The 27,063-nt window shown below is 41.2% G+C and overlaps 5 protein-coding genes across 58 annotated transcripts in view; 3 read left to right on the forward strand and 2 right to left on the reverse strand.

The window, feature by feature from the left end:
• Dscam1 (Down syndrome cell adhesion molecule 1) overlaps nt 1–9,088 on the reverse strand; it is a 61,342-nt gene extending 52,254 nt beyond the window's left edge. For 13 of the 50 annotated variants that reach the window (XM_076533914.1, XM_076533911.1, XM_076533915.1 and 10 more), the window contains exons 1-4: nt 8,754–9,088; nt 6,282–6,405; nt 2,689–2,870; nt 2,166–2,304 (exon numbers count right to left, since the gene is read on the reverse strand). In XM_076533914.1, the coding sequence (XP_076390029.1) occupies nt 2,166–2,304; nt 2,689–2,870; nt 6,282–6,369 (409 nt within the window). In that variant the 5' untranslated portion in view covers nt 6,370–6,405; nt 8,754–9,088. Of the gene's footprint in view, nt 1–1,006; nt 1,169–2,165; nt 2,305–2,688; nt 2,871–6,281; nt 6,406–8,753 lie in introns of all 50 variants that reach the window. The other 37 variants (XM_076533918.1, XM_076533920.1, XM_076533919.1 and 34 more) reach the window with 8 other exon arrangements.
• Nucleotides 9,089–10,135: 1,047 nt separating this feature from the next.
• Dpm1 (Dolichyl-phosphate mannosyltransferase subunit 1) lies at nt 10,136–11,322 on the forward strand. 2 transcript variants are annotated; one of them, XM_076533964.1, is made up of 4 exons: nt 10,136–10,425; nt 10,511–10,677; nt 10,747–10,937; nt 10,993–11,322. In XM_076533964.1, the coding sequence occupies exons 1-4, from the start codon at nt 10,392–10,394 to the stop codon at nt 11,210–11,212; spliced, it is 612 nt and encodes a 203-aa protein (XP_076390079.1). In that variant the 5' UTR covers nt 10,136–10,391; the 3' UTR covers nt 11,213–11,322. The 2 variants fall into 2 exon arrangements, with proteins under 2 accessions (XP_076390079.1, XP_003699419.1); XM_003699371.3 differs by having other exon boundaries at nt 10,138–10,362; nt 10,467–10,677.
• Nucleotides 11,323–12,217: 895 nt separating this feature from the next.
• LOC100883870 (centrosomal protein of 104 kDa) lies at nt 12,218–17,899 on the forward strand. 3 transcript variants are annotated; one of them, XM_076533962.1, is made up of 16 exons: nt 12,218–12,475; nt 13,204–13,368; nt 13,651–13,862; nt 13,925–14,111; nt 14,165–14,376; nt 14,444–14,651; nt 14,753–14,900; nt 14,960–15,086; nt 15,156–15,382; nt 15,440–15,709; nt 15,881–16,112; nt 16,174–16,352; nt 16,434–16,579; nt 16,655–16,756; nt 16,813–16,938; nt 17,004–17,899. In XM_076533962.1, exons 1-16 carry the CDS (start codon nt 12,436–12,438, stop codon nt 17,072–17,074), a joined length of 2,652 nt encoding a protein of 883 aa, XP_076390077.1. In that variant the 5' UTR covers nt 12,218–12,435; the 3' UTR covers nt 17,075–17,899. The 3 variants fall into 3 exon arrangements, with proteins under 3 accessions (XP_076390077.1, XP_003699420.1, XP_076390078.1); XM_003699372.3 differs by having other exon boundaries at nt 15,899–16,112; XM_076533963.1 differs by lacking the exon at nt 12,218–12,475 and adding an exon at nt 12,741–13,139.
• A 12-nt stretch (nt 17,900–17,911) lies between these two features.
• Nucleotides 17,912–21,500, reverse strand: Nsun2 (tRNA (cytosine(34)-C(5))-methyltransferase Nsun2). Its single transcript, XM_012281511.2, has 11 exons — nt 21,281–21,500; nt 20,658–21,137; nt 20,503–20,587; nt 20,271–20,433; nt 20,088–20,195; nt 19,830–20,017; nt 19,617–19,761; nt 19,099–19,548; nt 18,674–19,041; nt 18,429–18,596; nt 17,912–18,358 (listed from the first exon to the last, which is right to left on the reverse strand). The coding sequence occupies exons 1-11, from the start codon at nt 21,344–21,346 to the stop codon at nt 18,234–18,236; spliced, it is 2,346 nt and encodes a 781-aa protein (XP_012136901.1). The 5' UTR covers nt 21,347–21,500; the 3' UTR covers nt 17,912–18,233.
• Nucleotides 21,501–22,705: 1,205 nt separating this feature from the next.
• LOC100883976 (Rad, Gem/Kir family member 2) overlaps nt 22,706–27,063 on the forward strand; it is a 28,478-nt gene continuing 24,120 nt past the window's right edge. Inside the window, exons 1-3 of one of the 2 annotated variants that reach the window (XM_012281492.2) lie at nt 22,706–23,061; nt 24,295–25,542; nt 26,905–27,048. In XM_012281492.2, coding sequence (XP_012136882.1) covers nt 24,657–25,542; nt 26,905–27,048 — 1,030 coding nt within the window. In that variant the 5' untranslated portion in view covers nt 22,706–23,061; nt 24,295–24,656. Of the gene's footprint in view, nt 23,062–24,184; nt 24,207–24,294; nt 25,543–26,904; nt 27,049–27,063 lie in introns of those variants that run through there. The other variant, XM_076533966.1, reaches the window with a different exon arrangement.

The raw sequence follows: 27,063 nt of genomic DNA on the forward strand, positions 1-27,063 counted from the left end.
GCTTCTCCGGTGACTTATTCGTCGTCGCCCTTCGAGCAGATCGATTCGCTAGGTCGCATCTTACGCCGCAGTCGCGAGCTTAGAAAAGGTTGCATCCAGGAGGAACGCGTCGACACGATGGCAAACGATCGGTGCACGCCTGGCTATGACTCGTGTGCCATCATGAGTGTATGCACGTACGTTTCTACGCATGTGCGAGAAACGTGAAAGAGAGCGAAGTAGAGAGAGACGCGAGGAGAAACGTCTGACGTCGACGTCGATGTCGACGATGCGCTCCAATTATTTGGGCCACTACGCTCCCCGGTAAAGGCAACGAGCTGGGAACATCGCTAACGAGATGAGTGACGATGTTCGCGCATCCACAGGGTGTTTTTTCCGAGAAATCTTCTCGAAGATCGAGCTAAGTAATCGGCGAAGAAAATCCCCGATGTAGGTTGAAAAATGAACGTCGTCAAAGAAACTTTCTTAGTTCTACGAAGCACTGAAATACAAGAGTTCTTTCTTTGATGTCCATAGAAAGTATTCTGCTTTTTATAACTTTGTAGTACCGTGTTACGAACTTCTAAAGGACTTTCACATTTCGAAAGTAAGAATTTGGTACTTTGGAATCTCTCAAATTCGAGACAGACTTTTGAAACTTTGCTTTTATATTACAGTGACTAGTTTCTTGCTATTTTTTTTTTTTATTAAACACCCTGTAGACGCACATCAATCACGAGTGACCCACGCTTTCGGTCCATTGCTCCATTTCATATGAATTCGCGGCTCGTTGCATGTCGTGACAATTGCTTCGATGCATTACACGCGGCCTCAATATGCATCAATAAACGTTATACACGCAAATGTTCGACACGACAGACGTTTCCTTCCTCGCGTGCTCGTTCGATGCGGTTCGCAAGATTCAATTTCGCGTTGCGTTGTACGCGAGACGACTGTAACGCGACGATTTGCTCGTTAGACGATTGTACGTTTGAATCGGGACATTTTCGACGTTCGTTAAGTGTACCGTAATCATCGCCAGGTACGAATTCTTCCCCTTCGTTGGTATGCCAGGACAAAACCTTCACGAAATCGGCGACAAAGGATGGAACGACGCACTTCAAAATGGCACTGTTTCCACGAATCGCGTACTCCTTGTTGACGTCTGTGTCGTAGTACTGTGCCACCACTGGTGATCGTCGTTTAAATACACACGTTAGCAAAATATGTTACTCTCCAATCTCCAACTTTTCGTTAAAACCACATAAATTAATCCAAATAGTACAAACCCTCGAAATAACTCGAATCGTTTAATCCAAAGTTAAAAAAAGTTACTCTGTTATGAAAGTCTGTGCTGAATGAGAAAATATTTCGACGCGTTTTGCTTAATTAATTGAAATAAAAGAGGCGTGTAATGTTCGGATAAAAATACTTTTCTCCCTCGTTTTTTACCCGAAGCGGTCATGATTTTTCACCGGGGGAATTTTAGCTGGAACTGGTTCAACTGGGTCAAGTAACAACTACACCGGGTCAACGACGTATGTTGGCAGCAATTACGGTGCTCGATCAAGGATTAAAAATTTCGAGAATAATTGCGAGCCGAATATCACGGTTTCGACGAATGGACGGAGATTGGAAAACAACGATTGTTTACGCGAACAACGGCGGCGGCAGCGATTACTCGTTATGGAAATCCTGGTCTAGTTTTACCCGTAAGTTCGAGGAAATCGTAATAATTGCCACCGATATCCTGTGTTCACGCGTATCGCGACGAGTAACGAACTGACCCACTAATGTTCGAAGACATTCGCGGCTTCGAGCTGGAAAGAAATCGTCTTAAATCCGTGCCTGGCCAATCTTTAAATACCGTAACTATTTAAGCTCTTGATCAATTTTATAGACTTTAATTGACTGGTGTGATGTATGATTTTAAGAAATTATAAATAGATAAAATTGAAAATTTTATGTCAGGTGATTTTAAGCTATCTTTAACATCATGTGGTAAAATACTTTAAAAATGAAGGAAGTTATTCTAAGAGTATTCTGCTTAAGTTTCAAGAATGTCAAGGCGACCTATCAAAATTCAGTTTCGCTCGAATTAACTTATCTGGATCGAAAAACAACAGATGGCCAGGCAACGGTAATCGTTTCGCGCAGTTTTGAAATACAAGAGCATAACCACTTACCGGCTCTCACGTTAACATCTCGGCTGTGAACTGAACCTGCAGGAGAACGCGCCAGACAGCTGTAAACCTGAGCATGAACCTCTTGACGGTAATCCTCGGCACGGAAGGGTGGGAACACCAGGTTTCCGTTCGGCAAGACCTAGAACCGTGCAATTTTTATTAACGAAACGTTCCAATAAGGCGTCAATTAATTCAGCCTTCTCTGACTGACGTAAGATCGTTGCACCGGTAACGACACGTGGGAAGTGCAGTCCGATGACAAAATTACCAATCATACGATTTTAATTATTTCTCTGAAACTACGTAATCCGACGTTGAACGTCTATTTTTACATTTACTTGGGAATTGCAGTGTTTAATAATTGTGAACAAATGGGTCCCGATAAATTATCCCACTTTCTGTGAGGCAAAAGTCTAGCAAGAATCTACCATATGAATTGAAATATTCATAATAAAATTATAGATGAATGTGCTCCATGACAGCTCGGACCGAGGTTCATTAAACGAGTGTCGAAAGTAGTCACCTGTCTGAGTCCAGGAACATCTCCAACAGCACTTCCGTCAGCACGAACCCAAATGATATCCGGTTGGGGGTTTCCTCTAGCCTGGCATTCGACGACAGCACCGGTTCCGTTAGAGAAGTCAACTCGGTTTGGTGGTTCCTTGACAAATACCGGTCCCATGGATTCATCCTCAGCGCAAGCCACTGTGAAAAAGGGAAAACGAACCGTTGTATTCGATCGGCAGTTTCTTCTGGCGGTGTCAGCTAGCTGACCAACGTTAAGAGATTTAATTAGTCGGAGCTGTCTCCGGCAAAGGGACTTTTGTTGCGTGTCTTTTGGTTTCGCTTATCATCGGTCTCCACCAGGATACGCGACACCCACGTTCAATTGGCGCGTCGCCAATTGCAGCAAACAACAGGTTGCCGGTCTCTGCTATTGAATAATATGCTATCAACGTCACGTGACCATAAGGGAGACGACAATGCGTGATTCCTTTTCCGTCGACGGGAGCGGTGCTCCTTGCCGCATCCACCGATGCACGAACAGTTCGTGATTCGAACGTGATCTCTGATTGAAATTCCTGCCCGAGCATATCTGTACCGACGCCTTTTGTGGACTCGAACAACTCGAGAAGTTTTTATCAATTTTTTGAGACGCGCTGTCTCGAACAAGACTCGATTTTCTTATCAAACGCGAAGTCTCTCGGGAATATCGACTTCGCATGGAATAGAAGTTTCCAGCGAACGGAGATAGATTTTATTATTTCCGCTCGAGTTGGCGGAAGCCCTTCGCCGATACAATTTTCAACCGCGAACACAAGTTCACGCATGTTTACGATTATACAAGAGTTCCGTGTGCCACTTTCCAAGCCGTGTAACCGCCTACCGGCTTAACTCGCGGTTACGGCGCGACGAGAACGGATAAACGCGGCTCGCTATAAAATCCGAGTCACGAAGAACCGGTTACTAAAAACGTACGGAGGCCGAAAGAACGGCAGAAGGCGTGCAGGTACAGTGAACAGGTGTTCCGAACTTTCGTCGTACTCCTCTCTTCTCGCTTTCTTTGGCGCGTCTAGCCTTGCTTTGTTCCTTGCCATCGAGCACGGCGTGAATTTAATTACAATCGAACATACGTACACGTCGTCGAAAGTCGATTAACACCTGAACGATCGACGTCACTCATTCGTCACTTTGATGTGCAACCTTTCGATTTAGTATTCTCTGCAACGTCCATTAGCTACAATTTGATTTTGCAACTTGTAGCACGTGTTCGCTACAAAATAGGGGGAAGAATCCTCGTCCCACTTGTTGATATTTAGTCGATGAATTTTCACTTTTATAAACGTGAACTTTTCCACATGAATGTTCCGATAATATCAGTCGATATCAGAATATCCTGCCCATCTATCTAGTCCCTATATCTGCTGACCCACTTCCCGATCATAAACGCGGATTCCAACCGATTCGAGGGGTCCGAAGGCTCCCATCTTTTCAGAAGTCTAATCGTTATGGCCGTCACGATCCTTCGAGTCCCTACGTAACGTGAATCGTGCGTGAGTCACTTCTACGCACGTTTTCGTCCTGTGAACGCGTGTATTATGTACACGTACACGCTTCGGGTACGCACATTATATGGCCGCGTACGCGCGTTCTATCGTTGCTGGAAATATATTCGATGCAGCGTGTCCGGACGTTTCGAAGCTTGCCTATATATAGATTACAGAGCGGTTATCGACCGCGAGGAATCCCGTCTTTGATCGCGGACGCGTAACTTTACGAAAAACAACTTCAGAGAGCCGGACTTATCGGGTCATCGATCAATGTTTCCGCGGCTCCTTTCTCTCCCGGCGTTTTGCATCCGTGTCGATGTTAATGAACAAGCTCGTTCATTCAACGAATAACACGCAGCGGAGGCGTTTCTGTGAGCAGTGCACGCGAAATTGCGATCGATCCTCGTGTTTTCGCGCTTTATCCGGAAGCTTACCAGTGGTCGTGAATATCAATTAACGAAGGTCTGATCGCCTTTCATCCCGCGTTCGAATGATAAAGCTGGTAAGAAATGTTATCGATTAAAACGGAGAGGACGGAAATATTCATACGGCCGGAAATTCAACGCAGTCCCTGCATTCTGTGTTTTGGGTCAAGTACGAGTCTCGTCGGTTTGTTCGATTTAGTTGGGATCTATTTTTAAACCTGGACTCTTTTACGTGGAGGACTTTTGCTCCAGCGGAGAACGCAACCTTTGGACGTCTATTTTTTCCCGTTACTTACAGTTTGTGAAAAGCTGCTTTACGATCGAATAAATTCAAGGCAGATGGATCTTAAGTGATCAAGATTTTCACGATCAGTCGATAATCAATCTTTCTTAACATTTAAATATTAAGGGAGTCTGAAATATATTGATCGAGGTTATGTGAAAAAGCGTCAAATTGACGAATGTATTCTTCGCATCAGCGATCAAAGTGTCAATAATTTTCACTGCAGCAGTGAAAGAGAATTTGCGTTCACCATTCATGATGTCGATTAAAACGAATACATTATTCATCGAAAGTCTCGTGTATTTCGAGAGGAAGGCAAAAATCAAAGGATTCACCTGGCGAGGCACGGTGCACCGAGAAAATACGATTCTCTTTCAGACACGGGCATCCGTTCTGGGAACAGCAGCTGTTCCTTTCCCTCGGTTTCCTCTCTCCCCCTGCTCTTTCTTGGCCTTTTCTTCGGCAGCTGCACACCGTGCTCCGTTTCAACCTACCTACGCCTCGTGGACCTTTCACGGGCTGACGGATTCGAAATGAACCAACGCGAGATTGCATCGACAACAACGAACCGTCCATTTCCACCGGGATCAAAATTGTTCCCCAAATTGCACGAAATGTCAACCTTAGGAGACGCGGCGGCCGCTGGGACTCGCTATTCTATTAAGGACTATGTGGATCTCGAGAGAGTGCAAACACGCTTAGAAAGTTGGAGAGTATACAAGTTTCATTAGAACGCGTAATTGTTTATACGTGCAGTTGCAATTGCTCGGAATACGATGATTTCACTTTCCTAGCCAACCTACAAAAACCTACACGCAAGGTTATACAATGCAGTTATACAACGCGTGTCGTGCGTGAGCAATGACAGAGTCGAGCAATTAATTTTATCGTTACATTCGTAATTGATTATCGGGAGCAAACGTTAAGTAACGAATGTATCTGTAAAATGCTACTCGTTCTAAAACATCGCGCAATGTTTCGTTGTAAAATCTTGAGCAACTGTTAGTTAACAGTTAAAAAAGGAAACTAAGTTCATGCTCCTTTGTAAGTCAACGAGCAAGAATCGTTGAATAGCAATTATAAAATTCTCCGAGATTGCCCATGGTTCTATTGATCTCGTGCATCCTCGGAGCGCGTCATCCGGAAGATAGTTTAACGAAAGACGAGTTACCGCGTCAGCTGCTGACCTCACAGCTTGCACCGGCGCGTCGTACGAGGTTCTCGATGCAGGAGCGATTAGATGGACAAGATAAAACGCAGCAACGCACGTTTTCCACTCGTTGAACGTACTCTCAATCTGTTCTTTGTAGCGGTACATTTTCATAAGAAAAGAACTAGTTATTTCCAGTTGACTCACCGTTCGTCAATGCCAAGACAGCCAGTAGGAGCATCGTTGCGATGTAGGTGGGTATCTTACACCCCCCTCCTGGAGGATCACGCCACATTCTGATCCTGTCTTCCTTGATCGCACTGATTCTCACCTGATTTCACAGAAAAACACTCGACTGAACAATCGAATCACCGATCCTGACAACTCGAACGATCGCAACAGTGGCGTTGAACTTTTACGAGACAGAAAAATGATCGACGACCGAAATGTTTTCCCGGAATGGCTTCCTGACTCAGTTAGGACACACGCAGTTACTCCTACGCACGCGTCCAATGAATATATTCGAATCGAGTGACCTTTGTACGGTTCAAGGCCGACTCGTCCTCGTTCACTCGATAACGTTCGCGAACGTTCATGGTTTTCGTTTTGAAGCTCAAAATAATCATGCATGACCGAGGCCAATGCAAATTGCGAAAGCGGTAGCTGTACACGTCATCGGTCGTACTTGATAGTTCCCTGTGTTTTTACATTCTCATACGACCAATACGCTACGTGCAACGATAAGATACGGAAGCTGCATCAGCGAGGAAAATAAGAATGAAACCAGGATAAAGTAAAACACGATAAAGCTGCGTGTAATGCGCCTCGGGCGGAAGAGATTCCCAAAGTTCAGACCTAAGAGTTATATGTTCAAATGCAAGTAAGATGTTTAAATTTTCGGTGGGATTTTGAGGCTTTCGGAGCTTTGAGACTTCGCAGTACAAAGATTTTGCAATCTTCGAAATTTTGAAACGTTGAGACGATATTGACATTTTGAAAGTTTCTTAAGGAAGTTTGTCTTAAGGAAGTTTGTGCGTGTCTCACAAGAAGTCTATCGTGAAAAATACGAGGCGGGTGGTCAGGAAGGGGCACGCCCCGATTCAGACATATTTTCTAGCCGTAGCGCATTAATGGTCGAAGTGGTCACATCTACTAATAAGGCTCGTGTAAAACTAGCCAGGTGGTACGTACCGTACCCATCTTGATTTTGTGCCGGTCTGAGGGACTTTGTGGGCCGCACAATACCCCAGGTTTGAAAAATTATGAACAGTAATCTGGAGTAGCACTCTTGTTTGCCCCGAAATAAAACACCAGTCAATGCTCCTGAATATAAAAATGTACTTCTAAAAGCCTGTTAAGTACATTAAGTATTTAAGTACGGTATTAAATCCTTTAAGTACGTTGCTACTATAAAAAAATCGTGTATCCAGCGATTCAGTGTTTGAAACAAGTGGGTCGTTAAAAGCGATGATTTGAAAAAATGGATCTCGGTGAAAATTTGGGAATCCCGCAGTAGAAAAAGCGAAAAAAGAATGCAAATCAATGCACGAGTGTAAGAAGTGCGCAAAGCCTTTAGCAGCCGGGTCATGATAATCCCAGGAACACGTTGGCTGTCGTTTTTCAAAAGCGCCGGCGATTCAGCGTGCACGTGCTGAATCGTTGATAGCATGAGTCAGGTAGGAAGAGGAGAGCCAGTAGGAGAGCAGAACTAGCGAAGAGGAGAAGAGAGAGGAGAAGCAGAAGCACGGAGTAGTGCGGCTCGTCACGGAGCTGCTCCCTCTCGGCGGGTTTATTGATCGCAGGGTGCGGAGCGGACCAATCTACCCCTCGTGCAGCGTACGCCATGCTTGCTGTTATTTGCCCGAACCAGTCCGCTTGCTCGCCAGTCTGTCTGACTCTCTGCTCCTCTGTTGGCCTTCGCTAAATCCGGAAAACCCGCCCCCAGAAAATGCCGCATGGCCTACTCTACCTGGACCAGAAATACTAACATCCTCCCTCCTCGAAAGGTGCGAACGTTCACCGACAAACTCCGTTCGTTAAACTCATCGTGCGACGCTGTTAGATACTGCTATCGGAGCATCCGAATCGACGAGGACTCTCCATCAACATGGGAAGTTAACACCCTTGCATGCGACACGGACCGACGTCTTTTATCTTTCTCGCGAGAAACAAGCCTCTCGTTCATGTCGACAAGAAAAGAAAATATTCGATGAATCGACCGTTGTGCGCGATCGTTTTGGAGTAACGAGTAACGCGACCGATACACACTGCACCCGCATGAATGAATGCGCGCTGTCTGGTTATTCATAACTCTTTTATTACGCGATAATCGCCTTGTCAACTATCGAACTATGATCGATAGCAGTGAATCCGATGGAATTCGAAAATCTGTCAAAATCGGTGGACGTCAACGGACTGTTGCGATCGTTCTAATCCGAAGGTTCTCCAGCAAAGGAGAGCCGGTCACCCGCGGTATTCACACCCGGTGTTCACAGGAGCACATGTATATACACACGTACACACCCACGAGAAGTTTCGCGACTCCACAATACGACTATCAATGACTTTTTTCCTTTTTACGCGTTTTCAAGGATGACCGCGACGGCTACTCGGTTAGGCGATTCCGAGCGTGACTCACACGTGCGAGCGAGTCACTTTTTCTCTCACCGGTCTACGTACCAAAGACACGTCGATTATATCGCAGAGATACACGCTGATCACACCGCTCCGAAGAACAGAACGAACACTCTAGGTCCGTAGACGACCGAAGAGTGCAGCGAGGAGCGTCGTTTGCTTCGGGACAGCGGCTGCTCCACGGGATCTCGGAGCCGACGGTGGGGGGTCGCCGTCGTGCTTCTCTCTTGCTTCTGTACGTACTGGGGAACGCTGGTTGGTCGACCTTTGTCGCACCCGAGGGAACTGCCTATATCGCTTATGTGTGTACAGCACCCGGCATGGTAGCCTTCTCTAGAGAAAATGTCGATTTTGGGGAAGAACGCCCCGCCACTCCGATTTTACTAGCATTCAAATCTTTGCATCGAATTCTTTATTCCAATAATTATTGAATCCTGCTGGCATGATTCACGCCCCACTATAGATTTGAATAATTCAAGGCCAAATTCTGCCAATATTTATACAGCGATATGATTCCAATACAAATCTTCGAAGTATCGTGAACTCAGAAAAAGGAGTACAATCTTCAATGATTGCATTTTATAAAATTAAAACATGTGAGTAAATGGAACAATATTGAACAAAATTGTGCGGTATTTTTATACGAGAAGATTAATCTAAATTTTTGCTGGGGATGTTCATCATGCTCTGTACTGTACTTCCACAGTACCTTCTGTAATTGCAATTGTCACGCGTTTACCCGACCACACGACACCGAATTTCACTTCCTCAAAGCTTTTTCGAGATGGTGAAAGGCAGTGGCGATTAACCATGCGCGCCTTCCTTTTTTTACAACGAGCTTAACACGTACGCTCTTTTATTTAGGATAGCGGAATTGCTTTTGATTGAAATTTAGCACGAAATGGGAATTTTAATCGCATTTGTTTCCGCTCACCCATCGTTTAATCACCCCGTATCTGCAGATTTATAGTGGAACAGAGTTATCTGATGCGAAAAGGAAATTGTAATTTCAAAGCCATTACTAATCAAAAATCGTGTTATCGGAAAAGTTAATCGTATTGTTTAAGTTTTACAAAAGAGCGCGAATGTAAAATTCAAATAAAGAGATATTCTAGAATAATAAGTGATTTTTTATTCGAAATTGAATTGCACATTTATAAATAAAAATTTGTCATAAAATTAATTATTTATAAAGAGGGTAATAAAATTTTGAAAACACGAATATAAAATCAAGTTCTGTAGCACTCTAATTGTACAAAGAATATTTTAAAGAAGAAAGTAAAATATTGCTCCCAAAAGTTTTCGAATAACAAAATTCTTGCTGTCCTTATCACTTACCGTAAGAGAAACAAGGATATCTTTGATAGAGTTTCTCGATTTCACCGTATGAGGTCTCTAATTTTCCACACGTGTACGACTTCGAATTGATGTCCAATTCCGCATGTGGTAGTGCGACGCCCGATAAGGAAGAATCCATCTATGACGTTTTCGTGTTTCAAAATCTAGTGTCAAAAATGGTCGAAAGGGAACAAACGAAAAAGGACATAAAGGAGTTGTCCAAAAATGACAAGTACTCAATTTTACTTCCCACTTATAACGAGGTGGAAAATTTGCCGATAATAATCTGGCTCATCACCAAGTACATGGACGAGAGGTAACTAGAGCAACAACATAACCTCAACTATGAGCTCCTGTAGGGTGAATTTAAATGTTAAAAGTATGAATTACGAAAGATTCAGTCAAGCGAAAATATTCTAGCAAACTTGATTATGAGATAATCGTGATAGACGATGGTTCTCCAGATGGAACATTGGATATGGCTAAGCAGCTGCAGAATGTGTACGGAGAGAACAGGATAGTTTTGAGACCGAGGGAAAAGAAGCTTGGATTAGGGACTGCTTACATGCACGGGATTAAACATGCTACAGGAAACTTCATCGTTATCATGGATGCAGATTTATCTCATCATGTATGTAGTTTCTTTTTGAAACAGCTGTTACAGTTACAACATTCTGACCTACATATGTTTCTCCTTCAGCCTAAATTTATACCTAAAATGATAGAGCAGCAGAGGTATCTTGATTTAGATATTGTTACTGGTACCAGATACGCGCAAGGAGGAGGAGTTTATGGATGGGATTTCAAAAGGAAATTAATCAGTAGAGGAGCTAACTTCTTGACTCAAATCTTGCTGAGACCAGGTGTTAGCGATCTGACAGGAAGCTTCAGGTATATATCTTACAACTGCTGCTGTACTCAATAAACTTAATGTAATGTATTGCAGGTTATACAAGAAGGATGTGTTGGAGAAACTCATTCAATCCTGTGTCTCGAAAGGATACGTCTTCCAAATGGAAATGATAGTTAGAGCTAGGCAATTGAAGTACACCATAGGAGAAGTTCCCATCACGTTCGTTGATCGAGTGTATGGAGAATCAAAGTTGGGGGGTTCAGAAATTGTCCAGTTTGCAAAGGGCCTCCTATATCTTTTCGCTACTACATAAATTCGATGCGAAATAAAAATTTCAAAACATTCCCTGTATCATAAATACATGTATAAATAAGAATTGTATATTGCTGTACGTTTTTTAAATAAATATATAACTTTATTAAATGCATTTTGTATACCTCGATCAATCTACAATAGTTCAAGACTATGTTTTCTTGTTACATGTTAGTTTGATTGACATACTTCAACCGGTACCCTAACTTTATTAATAATGTAACTGCCCCACACATAGTACGACAAAGTGACTTTGAAAAATTCGAAAGTTGGAAATGCATAAAGTATTTTATGTTCAATGATAAAGATCAGTTTGAACCCCACCTAGTGACGCCAGTGCTTATTTTAAACAAAGAAAATGATTCATGACGAACAATTCCCCGGTGTGTCGCTGGTAGCGGACAAATTGACGCGCATAATTACACTAAATGAAAAAAGCAGACATCTGTTCTTTTTTTAAAAAACAGAGAAGCACGTGTGAGCACACGTGGTTGTGAATGAGAGACACGAAACACCATATAACGATTCTCGCGAGCGATTCCACCCTCGCCGCACCCTCTGACGTCACGCAGCCTCCGTTTATTGATCCATTACGAAATTACAGTCTATATTTCGACTTGGATAGAATGCAAGACGGTGCCACAATGTGCCACGTACAGAAACCAACGAGGAATAAAAAAGTACACCCTCCGATACCACAAAGTCTAAATTTATATGACAGTATGAAAAATAAATTTCGTACGATGAATACGTAACTTTGATTTATTTTTAAACGAACAATATTATGCATAAAAATATTTTGCAACCCTGTCGAAATAAGAAAAAGCTTTCTGGCAAGAAAAAAGGTATTTAATCGTCGCTGCACGTTTTCCGATAATTGATTTATCACTGAAAGGGCTTGAAATTACGAGAATGGTTCCTCTCCGACCAGCAAAAAAGAGCTAGAGGTCTCGAGATCAGTGTTTCCGCTTGCGGAACGGGTGCAGTTAGCCAGTTCTGTCGCAAGCTTCGCCGCGGCCAGACGTGCAAGTGGCGTTACCTACGCGCCGGGGTGAAACTTGCAAGCTCCCCTTATCGAGCTTTCAGATGGCTGTGCCTTTCAGATTTTGACGTTTCCGTTCATCTTTCTCCTCTCGTACCCCCCTTTCTCCTCCCCTATTTTTTTACACGGTTCCTCGTACATTTCAGTAAGTCAATCTCGTCGGCAGAGAATCATCCCCCGACATGCCACGAAAAATCGGATTCAACGTCGTGTACGCAACCAGTAAGAGAACATCAAATTGTGTGACTGTGAAATCTATCGAATACCGATAACCTCGTAGCTGTGCGAGATATTTGTGCAAATTTAACGACTACGATCAAAAATACATACACGAGTGACGTTCCAAAAGAAATTCTTCAAAGGGTAGAAAAATCGCGTAATAGTTTATGCACGAACAAACATCGATTTTTATACAATATACCGTTTTGACGTGCAAATTGCTCCATTTTTTTTGTTGGTTGTTGTTTGGAAAAACAAATTAACAGCAAGGACTCAACACGTGCTTCACCGGGTCTCGTTACGGACGGCAATTTATCATTGATCCGAGTTGATAAAAGCGTATTTTTGTATAATATCCCGTGACTAAATATTAAACTCGATAGTTTTTCATTTGTAGATCTGTTAATCGGGATAATGTGCGTTCAGTCGTTGTCACGTTAAAGCATGTCGGGGATCAAAGCATCGCGTGACGGTGTCTCGTGTTCGCGGTCCATCGTGAAAGTATAATTTCAGAATTAAAACATTATCGATTACATAGGTATCTCCATTTTTGTTCAGAAACGAGAACGATAGCATTGCGCTAAGCGAAAACGATGCAGATAAAAATTGTAAAACTTTAAAGAATGAGGGTGCTTAAAAAAATTCTGACGAATCTCGGGAATCCGCTGTAAAGTTATTGCAACCTCGTTGGTATTTTTGGAAACGTATTTGTTAATCGTTGAAAATTACAGGCGAGGAGGACAGGCACTCTTCGTTGGAGCTAAACATACATGGACCGACGGTAAGGGGTTGGCAAAGTTCGCGAAGATGTACATATCCTCAAGAACTCATTCTTCGTCTTCACGGGCCGACGAAGCTCACAAGGATACAAGTCTTAGCTCATCAATATCTAATTCGTAAGTTGCACACTACGTTCCTTCGAAATGTCTAAATATTTGACAATGTAATTCTCGTAAAACTTTTTCCAACGTTAATAAATTTATGAAAATTGTAAGTCTATTCTGTAGATAGCAATTTAATGACGAAGATCGAATTAGCCGCTGCAGCCCTCAGTTCCCGAGGCTACTTCGTTTCACCCTTCTTCGCTTCACCCCTCTCATTCAAACCCAGATTGAATGCCAAGAAAAGCTTTATGCATTCCTTTATTTTACGCTCCAAATTCTCTGAAATTCTTACAGCCGAGAAGCTAGAAATTTGGACGTCGAAGGAGGAAAATGCGTCCGTCACGACGGAGTTCAGTTATTTGGGTTACATCACGTTGTCGGACAATGCCTCGACCATGTACAAAAGCAGAGAGTTGAAAAGCGTCGCCCTTCCGGAGACAGAAGCTGTCTCGTTGAAATTGAGACTGCACAAACCGCACAGTAACGCGCACAATGTTTATCAACAGGTACAGATCGAAGATCATGCTTATATGACATCGTGATGTGCTTTATCAACGATCGTTCCTAGGTCGGTCTTATCGCTATCAATATTCTTGGTGAACCTTATGGACAAGAGCTGACTGGTCAAGGGGATGCACCGTACAATCCCCATTACACGTCTCCATATGACGACCTGGCATTCGAGATGTACGTTGATCGTGACGTCGCGAAGATCATAAGGCAGATGGAGGCGAAGAAACTGCAGGCTGTGGAAGGTAATCAATGAACGGTATATCTAAAACAAGGATTGATCACATATGATTTGCAGAGGAGAGGTTCGAGTACGCTTCCAAGTTGAAGGTGGCGATGGAGAATCTCAGGAAAGCGGGTGAACGTCTCGGAAAGTATGAATTGGAGAAAAAATATGCTATAGCTCTGGAAGATTACGATAAGGCCAAGGCGAAGAAGGCTCAAGCGCAACAATATAGGCAGCAGGTGTACCAAAGCTTGGAGGTGCAAGATCTACTTGAACTTCACGGGGTGTGTATATATTGGAGTACCATGAATCTGCGAGAAGCACCTAATAATTTATATTTCGCGCAAATAGCCACTGGAGAAAAATAATATGTCATCCATGGAAGGAAAGGAACCCATCTCGGTGGACACGTGTAGCTCCAACGCGACGGCTGCTCCTGAAGATATCACATCTCCCCCGAGATTGGTGATCCCTCCGAACCGCGATGGAGCTATATCGCCAACAGGTCCTGCACATCAACCACCTGTTTCGCCTTTGCATCAGAAACCAAATAGTCCTGGTACGAAAATTTTCGATTGATTGATGGACCTCGACTGCTATGATCAAAGGCCCAAAAATTTTTGAGACGGTGTCAGAGCAGAATAATTTTAAATTCCACAGAAGTGACCGATAGCCCCACGAACGGTGTCATAGAAAGGCAGAATAACTGCAACAAAGGATCTCTTAGAAGGAAAACGAAATCCGCAGGACCGGCGCTTCGATCCAGTTACGAGGCTTACGAGGAGAGGACGATACCCGCTTTGAGACAGTAAAGAAAAATAAATTGCATTGCTTCGTAAACACAAATTACATTGCTCCGTATTTCAGCTCGCACACGAACGAGTTTACCAGAGAGTGTCACATGGATAATTCGGAAACGAAGGCGATATCGAAACTGAACGACAGGGAGAAGAAGCAAGCTGCCTTACCTATAGCCGTTTTTGGAATGGAAATGGTGATGCAAGTTTCGAACGATTATTTGTATCCACTCGCAAATTATGCTGATGTTTAACGAATGATTTAGGTGGAGAAATTCTACTCGAAACAGTTCACGGACAAGGAGGAAGGTTTGATGCAGTTGAAGGAAGAGTTGAAGACGTTCGATCCGGAAGTCTCGAAGCACTCCGCGAATAAAACGGCGAGAGCAGCCATTTTGTTGTTGCACAGAGCTCTCAGAGACAAAGTTTTCAGTGTCTACAGCCTGGCAGCGCAGTTGATCAGGATTTTCTTCGCGGAATTCGCGACGGATAGGTAAAGATACTTATCTGAAGCTTCTGAACTAGTAGTAAATTCATTTTTCCTTTTAAGAGTATCGTCAACGGAAATTGCGAGGAGCGTAGAAAGATTACTACCGGAATTATTAACAAAGTCAGGCGATACCACCCCGAGAATTCATAATATGGCAGTGCACACGATACTGAGTATGGCGGATTGTAAATGCGTGAGAGAGTTGCACATCATACCGGTGCATCTGACACGACCCGTTAGCAGTAGTACGCATCAAAGACTGGCCCTCAGTAGGCTAGAAATGGTGGAGCAATTAATTTTGAACCACGGGATTTCTACTGATAAACAAAGGTGACCCAAAGCAACATTTCATTGTACTTCTTTTCTGTAACATGTTTAAAAGTAACATGACCTTTGCGTGTGATAATCGACGTATCAGATAAGTGATATAATTCGATGTCACTCGCAAGGTCTACCCTCCGTATCAAGATTGCTCCTATAAAACGCAATTACTCTGATAAGGTACTGTAATTGTTGTAGTGGACTCACGTGTCGAACGTTGTCAGAGCTGGGTTCTTCGGGGTTGCACCATCCAGCGGAAGCGGTGAGGAAAGTTTCAGAAAGGATTTTAGTACTTGTGTACAAAGTGAACCCTAGGTTGGTTCGCAAGCAGCTACCTCCTGACGACGATATTACTAGGAGGAACTTATTATACCGTCAATTGTTTCATGAATTCGATCTCATTGATCTGCAGGTAAGGGTACTTTGATAGGAATATATATGAAGTGTGAATTGTATGTAAATATGAATTGTAGAGGAAAAAGGAAGCGGAAGCCAGTCACAAAACAACGACACCTACACGGACAAAATCGACGGAAAATAATGTAGCGAACTTGACGAAATCTCCTTCGCGAACTAGTCCTGTCGTTAGCACCGGAAGTTCAACAAGTATAACATCTCCGTCCGAGAATAGTACAGAGCACAAGGGTGATAAGTAAGAATTACTTATGAATTCGCAAACTTTAAAATTTAAAATAATCTCTGTTATTTTAGTTCAATTTTTTACTTTTCACAGAATATGCATATTCTGTCTCTCCAAGGGGCAAGGATATTCCGAGGAGGGATTAAATATTCATTATTGGAAAAGTTGTCCGATGCTAACGAAGTGCGAGGCGTGCAAGCAAGTGGTAGAAATTTCGTATTTGAATTTACACTTATTAAGTAAGCAATGATTCGAAATCACAAATTTGCAGAATTAATGTTCATTCGTTTGCTTAATGCTTATATTCTTTTCAGACGAATGTGATATGCGAAGCAATTACGTCAAATGTGACACGTGCAAACTAGCGATTAACGAGCATTCCTTCGAGGAGCATAGGAAAGACAACAAGTGTACAAGTATGCATTACATGGATCAATTATCAATAAAAGATTTATAAATTATTACTTTGTAGAACCCATCGAGGGCTACGACCGCTGTCCACTCTGTTCGACTCTTGTAAATCAGAACAAATGGAAGGAACATCTCATGGGTGATCATCCTTGTACGAACAATCCACGAAACAAACTAGGAAAAACCTGTAAGTTCGATCGTCATATAAGTTCAGATACTGTAGATAGTATGCCAAACTGATTTCATCTCTAGGTTCGAAGTCTCCATCCAATTCTCAAAATCTTGCCGGGAAAATGACCTCACCAACCAGTAGGGATTATTAGCATCAACCGTCGACTTCGAGTTTTTTCGGAGTGTAATGTTTTAGAAAAGATTTTTCTTTCGTTTTCATTTATAGTTTATCTATATGTTATGAGCTGTTTCAGCGTTTTTTCATATTTGTACTTATATTTAAATGTTTTTTATAGAAAAACCCGTCCTTCATTAGTAGAAATCTCTGTGTTGAACGAATTTCTAAGCGTAAGTTTAAAAACCCTCTAATCTTTAGGATCTAGGAATCTTGTTATCGATTCGATTGAAAATCGCAAGAGCATCTACTACGCAATGTAATTAAAGCGAATACCGACGACAAGGTTAAGAATGCCATTATAAGGACATTGGCGTAACTAGGTAGAGATCAGGGAGGCCAACATCCCCTAGAATGCAGGTTGGCTCGTTCCTGAACGTGAAGAGTGAGGAGTGACCATGTAACACGTTGCAAATTATCGTGTAGTAGTCTAACGATATAACGTGTTACGATGCTGTCACCCTTCTCTCTTTCCTAGATGAAAGTTTTAGTTACACCAATGGACAAGGTTATTCATCTTTTCCAATTTTACCGTACAGTAGATACACGAAGTTTAATACGATTCAACGACGCATTATCAATCGTTATGGCATCGGCCATTTCAGAATTAATGATTCCTCTGCATCCGGCCATATTTCTAATAAAGTTTGTACTATAACCTCACAGCAAAGTATCCTCGATCTAGTGGCCGAAAAATAATACGAGAAAAGGGTATTTGCCGCTCAAACTACATACAAGATATATGTACTTTCATAAAATTATTTCATAGAAAATGAATAGTAAAAAAAGGTATTTCCCATTATGTTACTGTCGCTTCTTTTTTCCCTTGTGTAAACGGTTTATTTCGTTCTTGTACAATACAACACAAATCTGCGAAATTTCGAGACATAACAGAAACAAAAATCGATTCGAATCTAGCATTAAAAATTATGTAGAAAATGAGCACCCTGATTCCTGTTTCTAAATCTCGCAGGCCTGTGTGTTCATCGTGGTACATCTAATAACATTCATCTCGTCATTTCTTCGGACGACGAATACTGTCATTAAACATTTAAACAAAATAAAAAATTTATTTATAGATATTAAAGGAACTGTACGTTGTATTACGATATTATGTGTTCCTCTTTCATTTCACTTTAGAGTTCTGCTTCATCTTCTATCTGTGCGTTATCTTCTTCTTCTTTGATAACATTATGAACAACTCCGCTGCTGTTTAGTTCGGTGGCTGTCGATTCGCGATTTTCTTTAAATTTATTTTTCTCTGAAATACAAATTTTTAATTACTAATTTGTATATCCTATTATTAAAATATTTATTTCATAAAGACTTACCAAATTGCGAACAGTCAACCCCTAACAGTCGTAAGTAATGAATTGCATCATTTCTGGAAATATAAGCTTTTAGAGACATCGTTCCTCGCCATCCCACTATTTGCAACTTCAATGGATACGGATGTTTTGCTTCGCTTTCCTCGTATATAAGTATACAACTTCCGACGGCTACAACAATCCATGAATAAATTTTTGTAATAAAATCTTAATCTAAATGCTCGTTTTAAAAGTATTAGGTATGTTACCAAAATTGCGTAAACGTTCTTGAGTGCCTGCATCGAGTTTTGTTACCTCAGGCGGTGTGTGTGGATTGAAGTTTTGTAGAATCAGTGTCAGATCGTCTTTAGTCACTTTGATTTTCCTAGAATCGCCAATGTACTTAATAATACATTGCAATCCTTCGTGCGCGAGCCTAAACGGACAACCCATGTTCTTGTTTTCGCAACGTACAAATGCTTTCACGCCGGTATTTATTAATTTTATGTGACCTTCGTTAGAGATTACAACGTTGCGAATTTCTGGTGATGTGTAATAAATGTTTTTTTTCTTCCTGCTAAGACACCTCACTAAAAGACATCGAGGATCCAACTCGTCCGATATGTCATAGAACTTCCTGAAACATTCAACGTTGAATAAAAAATTGACAAAATAAATAAAATGCATAACTTACTTAATAGACAGCCATACGTCTTCCTGATCATCCTTAAAAAATACAAACGGATCTTCTTTGTATCCCGTATACTTTTTACGTTTTCTTCTGGGATCACGTTGTTTGTTTTCATCTTCTAGTAGTCTTTTTCGCAGTTGCGAGTCTCTTATCGATTCTTCTTCCAAACTCATTTCATTATCGTCTTCTTTTAAGTTAGAATCATTTGCAACTTCTGTCTTCGTTTGCTGTTCTGAATTCAATGCATTACTGCTTTCTACAGAATTAGAATTATTTGCAGTTTCTGTCTTCGCTTGCTCCGAATTCAATTCGGTACTGTCTTCTGTAGAATTAGAATTAATTACAGTTTCACTAGTTGGACCCAATTCAGATTCCCAAGGTAATTCCGCTACCTTTTCCAAAATAGCCACAAAGAACCCGCCAGTATCTTGATGATGTGGCAATATTCTTATGCTAAATGATTACGTTAATTAGTATAATAATCGAGTACATATTTTGGAAGCAACTAATTGTTATACTACCATCGGTCCAAGTGAAATTTGGAAGCATCCTCCGGTTTTGGCGGAAACATCTGCGGTCGAATTTGTGTCTGCCACTGTTCCGGTACATCTTCCCAGGATTTGTAATATTGCAAATTTTTGGACGCCGGTATCCAGCTTGATACACCTAAGAAATATTTCATTAAATATTTTACAATATCAAAATAAACTTTAATCATGCAAAATATAACACACCTGGATTACACACTAATCCAGGTACTAAATCCCTGCAATCGACTAATTGCACGGAATCTTGAGTTTCAAGAAGCAGTCTATGAAGTACAGCTTCATTTTCAATTGGATTTAGTGAGCAAGTGGAGTACACCATCCTCCCTCCAACTGCTAATAGCTCTAATCCTCTCCTTGCTATCCTATACTGAATTCTACGAATAAACAGACATAAGTTGATGCTATTGATTAGACAATTATAATTCAATATAAAATCGTATTTACCCATGAAGATGATTACCATTTGCTGGACTCCATTTGCACCAAATATCAGGATTCTTTCTCATGGTACCATCACCACTGCATGGTACATCTGCAAGTATTCTATCAAATCTGTTAAAAAAAAATATGTTAATTACAAGAACATTGTGGACTCAATTTTTATAGAATATTGTACTTTTTACTAACTTTAATGTCTGTTTGGAACCATCTGTTTTATCAATGGTAAACCTAGGCAATACAGAGGCATCATAATTTGTGATCAAAATACTAGGACTGTTCAATCTCTTTGCCTGATGCACCAACATGTAACACCGATTATTGTCAAGATCATTGGCTATTACAAAACCACCTGTGAAACATTGATAAATAAACTTTGTGTCATCAGTGGATTAAATATGTAGTATTTCAATGAGATTACCTGGTAGTGTACTTTCATTTTCAGAGTGTATCATTTCTATCAGTTGAGCTGTTTTTGATCCTGGTGCTGCACACATGTCTAAGACCTATTTACAATAATTTTCTTTAAATTCCTTATACAGATTTACTAAGATAAACTTTATTATATCAACATACTTTATGATATGGTTTTACATCTAATACTAAAGGTGGTACCATGCTGACCACCTCTTGTCTACTGATACTTCCACAATCAGTTTCAACAATTAAAAAATTATGCAACTTAAAATACGCTTCTGATCTTCTGATGTCTTTTCTAGTTAACTGTAATTGCCAAGCAAGTTCATCAGGGTAAAATGGTATGCATTTCAATATCTGTTTTGGTTCTTCAGTTTTATCTGAACTTTCATTCGTTTGCATGTTCAAGATCTCCTTGAAAAAGTTACTTTTAATAGTTTCAAGCAATACTCTAGCTTCTCCTTTTGATCCCGTGATTCTAAATGCTACTGGAAGATTCTCCTTCATAGTAGACATAAACGAATTCCATTGATCTTCAGGAACAATTTTCTGAGTCTTATAATAATTTTCAAAATCCTTATTTTCCCTGACGATGTCTGCATAGCTTTGACTCATTGTAGTATTCCATTCATCTTTTTTCTGCACAATTCATAAACATTTGATATCTTAAGTGAACAAAACTCAAATAACATATTGTTTGTACAAAATGACTAAAGATTGACAGTGTAGAGTAAACATAACCGCACCAACCGGCACGTTTTCAATAGTAATAAAGATGATACCTTCTGTTTTTCGCGCCGTTTCTCAGCAAAACTTTTTTTCGGCTTATGTCTTCGACCTTTCCCCATTATATATGTTAGAAATCTGTGAGTTAACAAACGGCCACGTGTAACGCGGGACAGCAGTAAGTGATTACAAAAATACTCCTAACTCCTAACTGCTCCTAACGCAAAGAATGTTAGTGACCTGTTCTAGTCTAACCTGTATCTAACCTTACTTAACCTAACCATAATCATAATATTATTTGCTGCGGTTCCCACTAGATGGCGATAGAGGTATACGCTCAAAAACGTGCTGTGAGAGTAAGAAACCTAAATGCAATTTTATTAACTTTATTATGGTTCATATGGATACTGTAAAATGAGGATAATGAAGTAGCAATGTAAAACATGTTTTATCAATATTTTTTTAAAATGTTTTCCTTGTGTATATAATTTTCTTCTGAATTTAAAATTTGTAAAATCAATATTAGCACTACAAGAACTTTTTAATTTGTCAAAGAAATTAGTCTAACGTGAAATTTAACGAAGGCTACAGTTCCGAGCTAATTAAACGAATATTTTATTCGGAGCTACATTCTTTATCATAAAAGTTACTTTGTCGTGGTTAGATACTATGTATCAACGAGTTCAATGTATCGGGTTTGCTTGTCCAACGTGTTTGACGAAGTTTGACCACAAGCTCCCCAGGTGCAACGATACTTTTCACGACGCAAATTCAAACGCAATCTCGGTGAACGTTTACGGTGTCCTCGCAAACGGTCGATTACCCTAAAGGTAGCACCGTGGTGCCGGTAGCTGTCTGCGGTTTTACACGGGAATCCAATTTCCCTTGGGACTATGGCGACTCGTATGCTTTCGCATTTGTTGCTCGTCGTGGATGGATATTCTTTTGCAAATAAAATCGGAGCTCGGCAAAAGTGACAAATACAAACCCTCTGTAAATTAGAAATAACAACTACTGCGCTTTTTGGGAGAAATTGAATGACAAAACGTTTAGACTTTTCTGGTTTGTTCAACCTATTTGAGGTAGTTGTTTCAAGATCCAAAATTAAATGACAAAACATTCAGACATTTCTGGTTTCTTCAACCTGCTTGAAGTAATTGTTTCAAGATCCAAAATCAAATGACAAAACGTTTAGACATTTCTGGTTTGTTCAAACTATTTGAGGTTCAAGGCCCAAAGTTCTAAAAATATTTTAAAGTTCCAAATCTAAAGTGAGAAAGTTGTAGCAATTAAAAAAGCCCATGATGGTGAAAGTAGAGTATCGAAAGTGATCGATGTGTACGAAACGCGTATTCAGCAAGGCCGTGAACCCGAGGAGGAACTTAAGAGGGGTCGACACTCGTGTCAAAGCTGACAGGACGATATTTCTTTGAACCCTCAGGTGGAAGGCTAAGGAGATCCCGCGGAAGCACGGGAGAGAAATGGATCGAATTGACAAAGAGGCACGTGCGAAGAGAAAGAAAGCCCCGGGGACGTTGGTAGGTGGGAGTCGGAGCAGGGTGATGTTGGCGGGGGTGGAAACGATGGCCCGTACGCTGCAACCCCTCAGTAACGCGCAAGCCCCTGTCGAAGAGGTAGCTTCGTTCGTGCTTTATTCGGATCGCGAACAGTTTTCCTTCCACAAATCACGTCCGCCGATTACACCGTCGACCTCCTCGTCGAGGACAGCGTAATTCTCTCATGGAACTATTTGCTTCCACCGCGAAACCGTCGAAGAAACAAAACAACGCGGCGATCCTCCTCGCACGATCAACAGGTTAATTCTTCGACGAGTCTGGTGAGTCGACGATGCTCTGAGACGCTGATCTTTGATATGCATTCATTTCTTATGCACCTTTTTGCATATTATTTATTACGCATTCTTCGAACCGCAGAAGAACATATATTTTACTCGATGAACGTGTATTTTATGTTTTCCTAATTTAGTTTAAGTATCGTGACCCTCTTGTTTTCGCAAGATTTTTTCTGCCGAGGAAATTTCATATTTTTAAAACAGTGTATTCATGCAAGGAATAAAAGGAACAAATCAGAGGATTATTTCCTTGCAAAAAGATTTGTATAAACGTAGGAGGTGGATACCGGAGAAAGAATTTCTTTAGAAACGTGTTTTAGAACGAAAACTTATTACACGAATGAATGGAACACCGTTTGTAGTAACATTCTTTGTCTTCGAGTCACCCGACTTATTTTCGATTACTTTCTTCTATTCATCTCTGAATGAGTAATTTAAAGATTGCAGAATTATTCGTCCGAATATGAGGGAAAAAAATGAACACAGGTATTAAACATGAATTTCGCATTAATCCTTAATGTATTTCATTCATATTTCTCCACGCTCCACATCCCACACTTAATTTCTTCTACAAAGATTTTAATCCTTTTATTCTTAATATTCTTGAGAGATGAATTTGTTTCTATAATGAAATTTCTGTACATTGTATATCTTTAAGATACTCTGCTTCAAAAATATATTACTAAAGAAATAAAGTATGTTATAGTTAATATTAATTTCTCACGAACAAGTGTTCGAGTGACTGCATGGTTCATAGAAATTTCCTGTCCCTATGTCTCGTATTATTCGAGAATTAATTTGCGAAGATGAAAGGGAAACGGGTCTATACTGTTTACACGGTTTCGTTACAGTACAGAAGTACTCTGTCACGCGGTTGATATTAATTTTGTTCGCCAGTAATGTTGTCAGCACTGTTTTCCTTTGTCCTTAAGAAGGTTCCTTTTTCAAATTAAATAAATATTCTTCCTAATCTTGTTTAAATAAGTGTATAATATTCATAGTTTATAGGAAGTTGTTTCAAATCGATCCTCAATTACAAGAGTGTTTAATTGAATCATGTGTTAAGTGTTCAAGCTTAAATTTTTGTTCAGCTAATTGAAGTAGTACCTCATACTTTAATCTTGAAATAGGTATTCAATTACTAATTACGATTTAATCGTTCAACTCTTAATAGAATAATTAAAATTGAACTGAATTAGAGGTTACTCTATGTTTCAGGTTTACGGACGTATCGATCGACTCGAAGATCCTCGAAAACAACAAGTGTACCGTTACCTTCATCTCGAATCAGAGGCAGAAAATGCGCAAATTGTCGAAGAGAAGAGAGGAAAAATACTTAGTGAGATGAAAATCGAATCCGTTCGAAACGGTTGGTGGTTCGCTGTAGCGAAAGAACTGGAGGTGATCGAGACCAACAAAGAGTCTCGTGTTTCATTGTCGCCGTGGAGGCACAATGAGCCCGGGAGAGACTCGTTTTTCTCCCTGGTAGATTAAAATAGACGAGCCCAGAAAGATAGGGGAGAAGACGATCGACAGGTAGAAAGGAAGAAAGAAGGTGTATTCTCATCTACCTGTCGAAAATGGCGACTAATAGCCCCGGACAATCGATACACCTGAAGTCGCCCCGTAGCCCTCGTCAGCTACCGCAGTTGCCACAAATCCCGATCGGAGGCCAGAGAAGTCCCACGCAACTGTCGGTGGTCAAGTCACCGGGAACTCCGTTGGTCTTCGAGTTCCCGCCGGAGTATTATCCGGAAACACCCAACACGAATTTTGACTTTGAACAGTTTGGCCGAGCGAACGAGGTAGATCGAGCACCAAGAAGTCCCAGTTATTACGTTCGCCAGGGATGCAGAAGTCCCAAGAGTCCGAATCCGGACCTGTTGCATTCTCCCGGTCGAAAGTCGCCGATCTTCCAGTTCTGCGAGACCAGAAAGAACCTGGGGAAGACCATGAGCTATCCACCGAGGAGTCCCGTGTCAGGGTCACCCATAGTCCCAGTCAGGTCACCCAGTTCGAGCAGTTTCGGGTCGAAGAGCCCGAAACTCTTCGATCATCGCAGGAACTCCTGCTTCGGACTCAGCGGATCTAAGAGTCCCATGTCGCCCACTATTGTCACCTCCTCGATCCATGGGTCAACCAGTCCGAAACACTGCGAGACGAATATGGAGAATAATTTGAATTATAAGAATGGGTCGAGGAGATCGTCCGTGGAAGGCTCGTTTAAGGAGAAGAGTAGTCCGATAGAGAAGAAAGGTAGCAAGAAGGGCCACCTGAATCGAAGTCAAGGATGCCTGGACGAAGCCGGGAACAGTCAAGGTAAACCGAAGGAAGAAAACTATGAAAAGGAAGAGAAGAATATAGCGAGGAGGTCGACCAGTGACTTGACGGAAATTGAAGACGCTGACACGGAAGTGACGATGCTGTCCAGTCCCAGAAGAAGGGGCTCCATGAAAGGCGGTCTTGGTGAGTTTCCTCTTTAATAATCACATATTTCCTACTATTGCTTGCACAAATTTAAATCGAGTTTAAGCGAGAGGGATAAGTGCAGGGTTTTTAACGAACGTTTGTCTGCGTTTTATTAGACATAATTATGATTAAATCAATAGTGGTGCAGAAGGATAAATTACGTATAAAAAGCAACGAGTAAACAAGTCGTTAGCTGCACACGTTGCAGCGATTACGTTTTGACGCTGTAGCTCTCTGAGTTTTTTCATTTTTTCAATTTCCACGAAATGTTGAACATGATGTAAAACGTTAATGAGCGATCCAGCTGAAAACAGGAGAGTTTAACGAGCTTTGCCATCGAATACATGCGACGGATTGAATTTAAGAGCCCACAAAGTGTAGCTGGGTAGAAAAATTAATTAGCGAATTCGTGGAATCGCGAAAGAGTTCATTATTGATTGGTTAATGCGCGGGCGAGCCTTGTGACCGATGAAATTGTAAACGAAATTACCTGGTAATGAGATATTACAAACTCACCTAATTATCTGGATACTAAAACACTCGGTTGATACAATATCCCTGTACGAACGGAATCAATGACTGAAATCACTATCGGCTTTATAAATCATCGATCGTGAATTTCCCTTTCATTCGCTACATTTTGTTACTTTAGTTTTTCAATAGTTTGGAAAGGCATCTAACCACTGACAGGGTTTATCTAATAACACGGTTGACAAAGTTTTGTCACGTAACCAGATAACGAGCTCCGTTTCCCTAAAAATCACGTTTTACGCTGTGCTTAAATCTGATTTCGTAATCAAGAAGAATTGTGGAGCTGAATTGACTGCATACGATTTAAAGCTCTCTTGAATTTTGTAAATATTCCACGCTCTCGTCGCCGGTTTTACATATTGAATTCGTATGAATTTTCATTTTTGAATAAGTGAAATTTATTTAGATTTTAAACCGCTAGTTGGAACGGTTATGTGAACTGCAGAACTATTAAAGTCTGACTCATTATTTTTATTATTATTAAAAAAATAATAGAAGTCCCAAAATTGCACGGTCTCCAAGTGGTAAAGTTTTTAAACAGTAAGGGTGTAATTAATAGATTGTTCGACTTATTTCGAGCATCTAATCCGGATCGATCCTTGATTAATTCGTGACCCCGATGAAGAGTGATTGACGTTCCAGCGAATTAATCATCGTGACGAATCGTCATTTGACGCGTTCGGAGTGAAATTACGAGCCACGCTCGTTCCGAGTTGCAATTATCTATCCCTCGAACGATTCGTCCGACAAATCCCTTTGAAGGGATGCACACCACGAATCCCCAGCTGCCATTCGATGAAATTCACCGAGAATGGCTCTGTGTTGCAGCTTATCTAGCGTCCAGACGAGGCTCGCGCGACAGCCAGTGTTCCAATTTGTCGAACGTCAGCAACGAGGATTTGGGTCCGTTGAATTTCACAGCTCATCCACGTGGCAGGCAACGGAGGACCTCGAACTTCTTGGAGCTACCTGGTGAGCACATCTCCT

The sequence above is a fragment of the Megachile rotundata genome, chromosome 7 (assembly GCF_050947335.1).
Source record: "Megachile rotundata isolate GNS110a chromosome 7, iyMegRotu1, whole genome shotgun sequence".
NCBI classification, from domain to species: domain Eukaryota; kingdom Metazoa; phylum Arthropoda; class Insecta; order Hymenoptera; family Megachilidae; genus Megachile; species Megachile rotundata.